The sequence below is a fragment of the Oryzias melastigma genome, linkage group LG24, assembly GCF_002922805.2.
Source record: "Oryzias melastigma strain HK-1 linkage group LG24, ASM292280v2, whole genome shotgun sequence".
Lineage (NCBI taxonomy): Eukaryota > Metazoa > Chordata > Actinopteri > Beloniformes > Adrianichthyidae > Oryzias > Oryzias melastigma.
In genome coordinates this window covers 6,200,839-6,211,775 of record NC_050535.1, presented here as the reverse complement: position 1 = coordinate 6,211,775, position 10,937 = coordinate 6,200,839, and the positions used below count along the sequence as shown (strand labels likewise).

The window sequence follows — 10,937 nt, the reverse complement described above, 5'->3', positions numbered from 1 at the left end:
ACTTTGTCTTCCTCCAATTTTTTGTCACTTCCATTAATTTGAACTATAAATCACCAACTCTGAGGGTCTTTTTGCTGATTTTTCTTTTGGCGCAGTGACGACCCCCTTAAAAATAATGACATCACAGCAAAACCGTCAAAAAAGAAAAAAAAATTGCACCAAAATCCCTAATGGGCCTTTGATTTGATTTGATTTGATTTGATTTGGTTTTATTTGGTTTGGTTTGATTTGATTTGTCTTGAATTGGTTTGATTTGATTTATTTGACTTGGTTTGGTTTGGTTTGGTTTGGTTTTATTTGGTTTGGTTTGATTTGATTTGTCTTGAATTGGTTTGATTTGATTTATTTTACTTGGTTTGGTTTGGTTTTACTTGGTTTGGTTTGATTTCGTTTGTCTTGAATTGGTTTGATTTGATTTGAATTTCTTTGATTTTATTTGATTGAATTGAATTGGTTTGGTTTGATTTGAATTTCTTTGATTTGATTTGATTTGATTTATGTGACTTGGTTTGGTTTGATTTGGTTTGTCTTGAATTGGTTTGATTTGATTTGAATTTCTTTGATTTGATTTGATTTGATTGAATTGATTTATTTGACTTGGTTTGGTTTGGTTTTATTTGGTTTGGTTTGGTTTTATTTGGTTTGGTTTGATTTGGTTTGTCTTGAATTGGTTTGATTTGATTTGAATTTCTTTGATTTGATTTGATTGAATTGAATTGAATTGGTTTGGTTTGATTTGATTTTAATTTCTTTGATTTGATTTGATTGCATTGAATTGATTTGATTTGATTTGATTTGTCAGGGGGTGGCGGCCATTTTGGAAAAAGGGTCAAATTTGTTGACCTTCACATTTTCCAACAATATGAGAAAATAAATGCTTGTTGGAGCGATTGTCACAAACTTTCACACAAGCCTGCAACCATCACTAAAGTTTTGTTGATCTTTGACCTCAGGAACACCTTTACTACTAGCAATAAATACAACCTCAGGATTTCAATTTTATGCCTCCCAAAACTTTGAGCACCATTAGTAAGCTAGTCGGATAAATATGTTGGAATTAAAAAGTTGCAGATTTTGTACGGCATTAGTGTGATAAGCTAGCAAAAGTGCCGTTTCTCAGTTGCTCAAACATTTTTACTGGAATATTGTAAAAACTGAACACATGAATCCCTGGATCAAGCTGAGCAAAACAATACGAAATATGATGTGACTTCATTTGGGAATGTGGGCGTGGTTTACAAAAACTAAGGAAATCCCCAAAATTAACTTTGGACGATTCTTGTAAAAATTACATGAACGTGTTTGCCATCCCCATGCGTCCAAAACATATAATGGTTGCTATGGAGATAAACCCATCAGAAAAGTCTTTTTTGTTAAGTGCAGCTCTGACAAGGGCGGTAAGGACAATGTAGCCCCCAGTAAAGCTGGCTCTGGAAGAGGCAACGAGGGCGGGGACGGCTTTAATTGTTTTATTTTTGTTTTAAAAATACAAGTCTTACTTTTCTAGGAATGATTTAAACACAAGAACTACGGATTTCACTCACCAGAACTCACTCATCTCCAACGTCTGTTTTTTCAGATTCTCTCTGTCTGCTGTGGAGATGATCGACCACTCCTTTGAACTTTGGACAGATTGTGGTAAAGAAAGGAACTGAATACTCACAACTTTAACAGATTTATAATAAATATAAGTTTTTTAAATTTATTTGTCTCACTTCACGCTCCATGGACCCTTCCAGAGCACCCAACCCCAGGGATTACGTAGACGAATCAGGCGAATTTTGGCATCCCCTGAAACCTGGTCACACTACAAACATTGTTTTTAATTAATCATAAATATTACTTAACAGCATTAATATATATGTTATAGTTTACCTCTTCCAGGGCTATGATGGAGTAGGCGTGACCTCTGACCAGCCCTTGTTCTGTCCGGCTCTCTATTTCATTACCTGATGTGTCCTGATGTACAAAGCAGAGTTTTTAGACATTTAATTTTCTTACTGAAAATGAAGAAGTTTGCAAGACATTTCATGATTATACCCCTCTCGCCAGATTGGATAATTTCTCATCAGCTTACGTCAATGGAGCAGCCCATCAGCGAGCCTCTCTCCAGAGCTTTCTTCATGATGATGAACAGGCCTTTGGGCGCCTCGGACAACTCAAAGAGCTCCGTGACTCCCCCCGTGAAGTCCTCCATGGCGTCCAACGTGTTCCCCCCTTTCAGTGCTTCATAAGACCCATGCAGCCTGAGAAATAGAGTTTGGGTTCCTGTTATCACGCCTGTCCTGCAAGATTTTTCTTGATTTTCTCCTCACTTGGCGTAGGCTTTCTCCAGAAGGGCACTCCAGAACTCATTTTCTCTGAACGATTTGGTGAAAACTAGGAGATTGTTGCAGGTGGGGATCCGGTCGTCTACAACTATATCGATCCATTCACCGTAACGCCAAAACTTGAGACAAAACATGGAAAACATTAAATATGAATAATCAAGAGTACATAACAGCCTATTAATGATTTCCAGAAAATTTAGCGAATTTTATATACCTATTAATAATAACTGATTGTCCAGTGATGCTAAAACGATTTTCCATCATGTTTATTATTAATATGTAGTTTATTTCTTGAAAAAAATGCAAGGAGTTTGTATAATTAAAATGATATTTAGGTACAGAAATTATGATTTAGTCAAATCTATGATCTAATTGGTATTTATTGTCAAGGAATATTAAAAACCCTTTAGATGCAAATGTGTTTCAAACCAATTTGATGCTTTTCTTGAAGCTTCTTAAAATGTGTTTTGAACAAATTTTAATATTGTAAATATTTTTATTTATCCATGAAACTTATTTGTATGGAGTAGTGGCTTCATGATGAGAATTTTACAAAAACTGTAGGTTTTTAAATCCATTGAAGTACTGATTAAAAAAAAATCATTCAAAAAGTTAAAACAAGAAAATTAAAATAAGAAATGTTTTGGCAATTCTGATTATTTTTGCATTGGTAAATATTAAACAGCAACCAATTTCGAAAATATCAAAACACTTTTGTTGTTTTCTGTAAACACATTTTCTTTGTGATCAAAGTGGAAATTTCATTTCTGAATACCTGGAAGTGGAAGATGCCAGCATAGTTCTCTGTGAAACTTTGCTCCGGTGGGATGACTCTGTACAGCAGCTTTTCACTCAGCGTCAGACAGGCGATGGCGGCAAGCAGCCAGCAGTCACCTGGCAACAACAGATGCTTAAAAAATTATTCATTCATAAAATATCTTTGCAAAAAAAAAAAAAAAATCACGGGAAATGCAACTTTTCTGCAGGTTGAAAGCTCACGGACTGAATTATTTTAATTTGTTTGTTCTTCATGTCTGGTTTTAGGCTTTGTTGGTTATGATTATTTATAGCTGCAAAATAATTATAATTTTTGTAGTGGATTTGCTAATAACTTTGAATCAACTTTGCAAATAACTTTGCAATTTAGAATATAATTAGGACTGAAATGCACCTATTTTATTTTTGAAAATATTTAAGCTCTGTCATAATGCATTTTTTAATACAATATTTCAGCTTATTATTTATTTGAACCCTTTGTACAAAATAATTGTTCATTCTTCAGATCATCATTAAAGATATTATATAAATTAAAAATATAGATAACATAATCTGCAAATAATTAATTTGATTTATGCATTTGGAGATTTAAAGAAGACTTAGAGCACTCATATCAAAGTCAAGGCCCGGGGGCCGGATCCGGCCCTCCAGATCATTTTATCTTATTGTTATTAATGGCCTGATGTTACTTCTAACTTGTATAATTTTGACAAAATATATTTCTCTGGGAGGGTAAAATATTGAAAGTTATTTACTACGATTTTTAGGCTATTTTGGCGTTTAGCTAATATTTCATCAAAATGCTAGCTGTTTCTGCTAATTCAGGCTTTTTTCCCGTTTTTTAGGCTGTTCTGGAGTTAGGCTAACATTTACATGCTAGCTGTTTTGACTAACTTAAGCTTTTTTTCAGTTTTTTAGGCTATTCTGACGCCATTTTTCATGCTAGCTTTTTTGGCTAACCTAAGTTTTTTAGGCCGATTTGATATTTAGCTAATATTTTAGTTGGCTATCAGCTTTAGCCTTTTCAGCTATCAATTTTAGCATCTTGAGCTATCACCACTATCTTTAGCGGCCAAATTCAGCTTACAGCATTCAAACTAGCATTATCACAGGTAATGTTATATATCTAGTTCATAATAATGTTAAACATTATGGTTTTAAAGTTTTAAAAATGCAGTTTTTGAGTGTTCAATACATGTTTATCCTGTTCGGCCTGCTACATAAGGTGTGTTTTGGATTTTTTGGCTTTATTTTATATAAAAACTATAAATATCAGCTATTTTTTGTTTAAGAGTCTGCAAATACATTTTTAAAAAACATCTATTTGTGAATTAAAAGATTCAATAATTTATTTTGAAATAAAATATGTTTTGCTAAATTAAGATAAGTTTGGAGTGGTTTGATAACTTAATAGGCATCGATTGGTTAAATCTTGGTAATTTAATCAGATCATCTTTATTTTATAGATTAAAATAAACAAATTAAAAAACTGTTTTTTCACAAGTTTACTAATTATTTCTTAAAAAACTACGACATTTTATATGACAGAGTTGCCTCATTGACATTCTGTTAATTTTTAAAGTTAAATAACATTTTTGACAAACAATTCTGATATTAATATTTGTCTAATACTTTTTACTGAATAATTTTCTTTTTTATATTTATTTATTTGTTTTGAAGCACATAGATCGATGCAGTGTTATACCTGAAAGCAGAAACAGTGAAATTGTTACCGAGTTCTCCTTGACAGATATCGGTTCTGTTGGCTCCATCTATGATGAACTGAGGGTTTTCACAGATCTCCTGCAAGAGAGAAAGTTTATTATGTACCACTAAGGATAAACGGTGTGTTAATTCAAGGAAAAAATAATTTTAAGTATCTGTTTTGATTCTGTGTTGGCTTTTAGGTTTCTTTAAAAAAAAAAAGGGGGGGGGGGGCAGAAAAATATATTTTTAAACTTCTTTGACTTTTGAAAAAAATAAACTTAAATCCTATTAAATGACATATATAAAGCTGACTGTCCAGTGTTCCATTAAAAGTATTATAATAACGATTTCTGATTATTGTATCCACTCCAACAGAAAAGTGAGTTTTCACGTCACATTTAAAGGAAGGATTTTAAAGAAGTAGCTCTTCCGTCTTCATCTCCTGTTACTGTTTTACAGTAACGAAGGCTGTAAAACTTCAGCTTTAGTTTTGGCACGGCCTGTTCTGAATTTAGAGCTGGCTTCACTGCTGACCTCAGGATGAGCTTCACATGTCACTAATCTGTAGAGTGTTTCCACCTACTGAACTAATCTGCAATCAGGAATCAATTATGACACAAAGTAATCCAGTTTATAAACACAGAGAAGTATTTTTAAGGTGCATGGTGTATACTTTAATTGAGTTATTTAAATCTTGGAAACTTTTTTTCTTCGTTTAGTCATGTTATGGTTTTAAAATGTACAGTTGATTTGTTTAATTAGAATTTTTTAAGAGTTCTTTATTAAAAATAAATGATAGAAATGTAATTTTAAATAGTTTTGATTAATGATGGATTCTTACACTGATTTTTTTTTTAATTCAACGAAATTGAAATCTTGTGATGGGGTTACAGAATAGAAACGTGTGCAAATTTTATGAGCAGAATTCAAAATTAAAGCAGGAAGCATTATGTAAGAACAAAAAATCCAAACAGTTCCTAATTATTTTGAAGCAGGTTGGTAATTTTTTTTTAGGTTTAAGATATTTAACTTGCAGATTATCTAAATAACTTAAAAAAATAATAAATAATACAAATAAAGTTCAAGTATTTACTTGGTTTTTCTGTTTTGAACATCAAAAATACACTTTTTTATGGTAATAGTGCTTTTTTCCCATTATGCTTGCAAATGAGTTTCAAAATAAAAGCATATTTTGCCAAATACTCCCCACCTTTCAAATTAAAATCAGTGCTCTCCAGACTGTTAAGCTTCTCTGAAGCCACCATTATGTTTTTCTGTGAGAGTCAGCTGTGTATGATTGGAGAAGGTGATAACCTAGAGATATGCACCCCATACTCTGGCAAACACACGACACCCCACCCATCTGCCACGGAGGAAGTGTTGAAATACAGAGGCTTTTAGATGAGAGCTTTCATAAACTTGTCAGGGACTCTTCTACATTAAGTGCAACTTGACCTTAAGGATATGATAAAAAAAAAACGTTGCACTCACTGAGGGACGCTTCCACTCAATCTTCATCGATGGTTTGTGGCTGTAGAAAAGACTTGAGTCGTTTGCAGGAAACAGAGGGTCCTCAAACAAAACCTTCTTCTTCACATATTTGTCTCGCAGTTCCAAAAAAGTCTTCAGTCGCTTGGCATCTTTGACCTCCTCGTTTCTGCTGAGAATCGCCGAGTAGATGGAGTTTGCTCCAGTGAGGCCGTAATCAGTCACGCCATCGACATCCAGGGTGGCCTCAGTTTCATGAAGCACCTTCACCTTTGTTTCCTCAGCTACTAGAGGAGCTTTCTCTTCGTTTTTCTTGTCCCCCATCACCTCGGCCTTTAGGGTCACTCTGAAGGAAGAAGAAGAAGAAAGAATGTTCTTTTTGCAAAAGCAAGTTGCAAAACAGCACTATGAAACTTCCTGATCCTGTTGATTTTTTAATCTCTATTAGTTCCTTTACTGGTTAGCTATACTGTCACTGCTCATGAACAGTCAGCAGACTGTCCCATCATTGATGTCCCTGGAGCAGGCTGTTCCTAAATATAGGCCTTTAGAAAAAGGGGAGGAGGATCATAAGCAAACGTTTTCAGCCTGCAGTATTTGGACGAGGTCAGGTGTCCAAGATCTGTGAAATAAATTTAAAAGGTTCTCACTAATTTACCCTTTATTTGACCATTTTTGGGGGGTTGAAATTAAATTGCTTAACATTTGACGAAATGTATGTACTTTTGCTGAACAGATTTAAACTGTTTCCATCAAGTTTGATTGCTATACTTGAGGTTTACTGCTGTTCTTTTATATTAAATGTAAACCTAGGCTAAATATTACTATAAATCAGATTTCTGCAGGTTTATTTCTTGATTTTGCAGCTTCCCAAGTAAAAAGAAAAAGGGGGGGTTGCCAGGTTTGACATGTTTTTAATTCATTTTGCATAAAATATTTTTGTGATCCCACCAGTAAAATTGGTATTTCTGAGTAGAAAATTGCATATAGAACCCTCAGCAAGTGACACACTTGAAATGTATCTTAACAAGCATATTAGAGGATAAGTACACTATATGCCCTTTCAGACGTAGGAAGTACTCGGACTAAATTTGAACATTTTACAAGTTTAAAATACACAGATAAAATGTAAAAAGTACACATCAAGTATGTTTCACGTTTAGCCTTTTAGCATTGGTTAAGCATCCTACACAAAATAGACTACTCATTAAAGTCTTAAGCCCAATTTTTGAGATGTTAATGCAAAAACATGCAATAACAAAATCTTCTGACACAGTTGCAGCAATCAAACAGGCTTTTTGTCAATTCTAATGTTGACTACTACTGCTATTGTTTAGGAAAGAACAGGAATATAAATGGAATTGGGGTTCTTAGCAAATAAACATTTATTTAAGTACCACAAGTATATGTATTCATGACCAAAAGTGGGGCCTGAAGTTTACTTTGAATATTCCAACTATATAATGTGAACTTAAATTGCCTGAAGAATGATTCAATTATAATATTTTATTACTATGGCATACTTGCTAAAATTATACTCAAGTATACTTGATAAGATAAACTTTGATGTACTAAAATGTTGAACACCTCAAATGGGGGATGACCGAGCCTTACCTGGCAACCAGCCTGGCCTGTGACGTGCAGATCAGGAGCAGCATTCATCTGGAAGTTGTCGCCATCAGCGGTGGCTAAATATTGAGCTAGCCCTTAAGTCAGTCAGCTGTTGTGTTTGATGATATTAAATTCACACATTTTTGTTTTTGTTGTCAACTTTTTCTGGATTAATTTATGTAATATTCATCAGTAAACGGGTTTTGTGATGTTTTCACAGTGCCAGCGGCAGCATCTGTGAGTCTCGGGAAGTAGCAGCGATTTCGCTAGTTAGCTAGCTACCTAGCTAGCAGCATCGTGAGATACTTTGATTTAATAACCCAAATCCACGTTTTTAGTGTTGTTATACGGTTTTTCGGATTTATTTCGCTGTTGTCAATCGATAAATTGATAGTTACGGAAGCAGCGACTCGCAGTTCCGCTGAGAACCAGGAGAGATTTGAGGCTAACGAAGCTTAGCAGCCTTTTGGGGTTGGTCTGTCACGGTGGAAGTCTGATAAGCTGGAGCTGGCATCGACACATTCCCCATCTTTAGCAGGTGTGTACATATATCTACTTGTATTTGAGATAATTTTTAATGTATTTGTTTTTTCTGCCTGCCAACCTTCTGCTATAGCTAGTGACATGCAGGTGGGAAACTTGCTCCACAGCACGATCGGTTTTGTTATTGTTGTTATTGTGTCCCGGGTTGATTTATTGGGTATTTATTTTTGTGAAAATGAACCTTTCTGTGTCATAAAACAGGCTGCAGGGCCCGACAACGAATATGTCCGAGGGTGAGAGCAAACAGGGCCCGGACAGCGGCCAGGAAGTGAAGCCGGAGTCCGCGGCCGCTGCGCCTGCAGGCCAAGGCGTGTCATCCGTGTCCCCCCCGGTGTCCATGGTGACCCAGCCTCAGGCTGCTGCCACCACGGAGGATGAAGAGGAGGAGAGCGAGGATGAGTCAGAGATTTTGGAGGAAAGCCCTTGTGGACGCTGGCAGAAACGCAGAGAAGAGGTAGGAGAAGGAGACACTTCAAAAAAGTAGTATATTTTTAATGAAAATGACATCACCTCTTGTTTTTTTCCCCGATAAAGGTGAATCAGCGCAACGTCCCAGGTATTGATAATGCATATTTGGCGATGGACACAGAAGAAGGAGTGGAGGTGGTGTGGAATGAGGTCATGTTCTCAGAGAGGAAAAACTTTAAGCTGCAGGAGGTGGGTGGAAATCGTCACATAAACTTATTCCAGCTTTAATACACAACCTCACAATGATCTGGAGATAACATAAACACAAAAGCAATACATTTACTGCTACCACACACTATTATTTTAACTGTCAAATAATCACCGATTATTTTTTCCAAGTTGTCGACTAATCGGGTCATGCACAAACTGGATGTAAACACACATCTTAACCATCATTAGCTTTTAACTAACGAAAAACTAGATATATAGCATTACCTGTGATAATCCTAGTGTAAATGCTGTGAACTGAATTTGACCGCTGATGATGTTGGTGCTGAAAGTTAAGAACGCTGAAATTGATAACTGAAATCTCTGAAGCTAATAGCCGAAAACGCTAAAGCTGATAGCTAGTTAGAATATTAGTTGAATGCCAAATTAGCCTAAAAAACTGAAAAAGCCTAAATTGGGCAAGACAGTTTACATGGAGCTAAAATATTAGCTAAACTCCAAATTAGCCTAACAAAATTAAAAAATCATAAACTACCCAAACTAGTTAGCAGGTAGTTGAACTATTAGCTAATCTGCAAATTAGCCTAAAAACAGAAAAAAATCTTAAATTAGCTAAAATAGCTAGCATATAGCTGAAATATTAGCTAATCTCCAAAATTAACCCAAAAACAAAAAAAAAACATAAATTAGCTAAAATAGCTAGCATATAGCTGAAATATTATCTAATCTTCAAAATTAACCCAAAAACTAAAAAAAACATAAATTAGCTAAAATAGCTAGCCTGCAGCTGAAATATAAGCTAACCTCGAAATTAACCTAAAGAACAACAAAAATCCTAAATTGGCCAAAGCAGCTAGCATGTAGCTAAAATTTTAGCTAAACTCAAAAATAGCGTAAACAACAAAAATCCTAAATTAGCCAAAATAGCTAGCATGTATCTGAAGTATAAGCTAACCTTGAAATTAACCTAAACAACAACAAAAATACTAAATTAGCTAAAATACCTAGCATGCAGCTGATCTATTAGCTAAACTCCAAAATAGCCTAAAAAACCTTAAAAAACCTTACAATAGTTCAAAAAGATAGCATAACGCCTTTATAACTTTATACTTTACCACACTTTGACTCCTTATAATATAAAGTAACAACAAATCGACTATTAAATTAGTTTTCTACTATTTTAATAGTCAATTAGTTGTAGATTAATCGACTAATCATGGTAGCCGTACTATATTGATCTGGAATACATGCCTGCTTGTATCTATGTGGGTGGAGATGTGAAATATTGATGCATAAATGAGCTAATTGTTTGCAGTTTTTGGGTCAATACTGACTATTGTAAATAAATGTGTGGTTTAGTGTTAATATATGTACTGCAGGTTGTGCATCAACACCAAACTAAGATATTTTACTCTCATCTTGCTCCATTTTTCTTTTAAGTCCCACTCTGATCATTTTTTGATCTATTTTCAAAGCTTTCCCATTTGTTTTTTGAATCATGACAATGCAATTTTTAGTCAATATTAAAAAAAAATTGTAGTTTTCTATAATATAGTTTCTGTAGATTGGGAAAAGTTTGTTAGAAATGTGCCTCTTGAGTTGTGGGTGCATCAACTTTGCTTTTTTCCCGCCCAGTGTATGTTCTACGTCACAAATATGCCTTTTTTTAAAAAACATTTTTTTTAATCTGAACAATTTAAATAAAGAAATACCCAGAAGTTCTATTTTAGGCTTCATTTTCTTAATACACAATGAGGAAAATGCCACAATACTATAAATATTTTTATGTTTTGAATAAATAAACATTCAAAAAGTAATAGTTTTTAGGAGCTGTTTTTTGGAGGT

General features: G+C 34.4%; 2 protein-coding genes across 3 annotated transcripts in view; one reads left to right on the top strand and one right to left on the bottom strand.

Annotated features, from left to right (window-relative positions):
* Positions 1-6,800, bottom strand: part of capn3b (calpain 3b) — a gene marked incomplete in the record, with an annotated part of 14,581 nt that extends 7,781 nt beyond the window's left edge. The window contains 8 exon segments of the mRNA XM_036210443.1: positions 1,716-1,807; positions 1,876-1,959; positions 2,078-2,246; positions 2,316-2,449; positions 3,106-3,224; positions 4,841-4,910; positions 6,306-6,648; positions 6,760-6,800. Of these exon segments, the coding sequence (XP_036066336.1) occupies positions 1,716-1,807; positions 1,876-1,959; positions 2,078-2,246; positions 2,316-2,449; positions 3,106-3,224; positions 4,841-4,910; positions 6,306-6,648; positions 6,760-6,785 (1,037 nt within the window).
* A 1,116-nt stretch (positions 6,801-7,916) lies between these two features.
* Positions 7,917-10,937, top strand: part of nrbp1 (nuclear receptor binding protein 1) — an 8,459-nt gene continuing 5,438 nt past the window's right edge. Inside the window, exons 1-3 of one of the 2 annotated variants that reach the window (XM_036210384.1) lie at positions 7,917-8,451; positions 8,658-8,910; positions 8,991-9,114. In XM_036210384.1, the coding sequence (XP_036066277.1) occupies positions 8,680-8,910; positions 8,991-9,114 (355 nt within the window). In that variant the 5' untranslated portion in view covers positions 7,917-8,451; positions 8,658-8,679. The remainder of the gene's footprint in view (positions 8,452-8,657; positions 8,911-8,990; positions 9,115-10,937) is intronic. The other variant, XM_036210385.1, reaches the window with a different exon arrangement.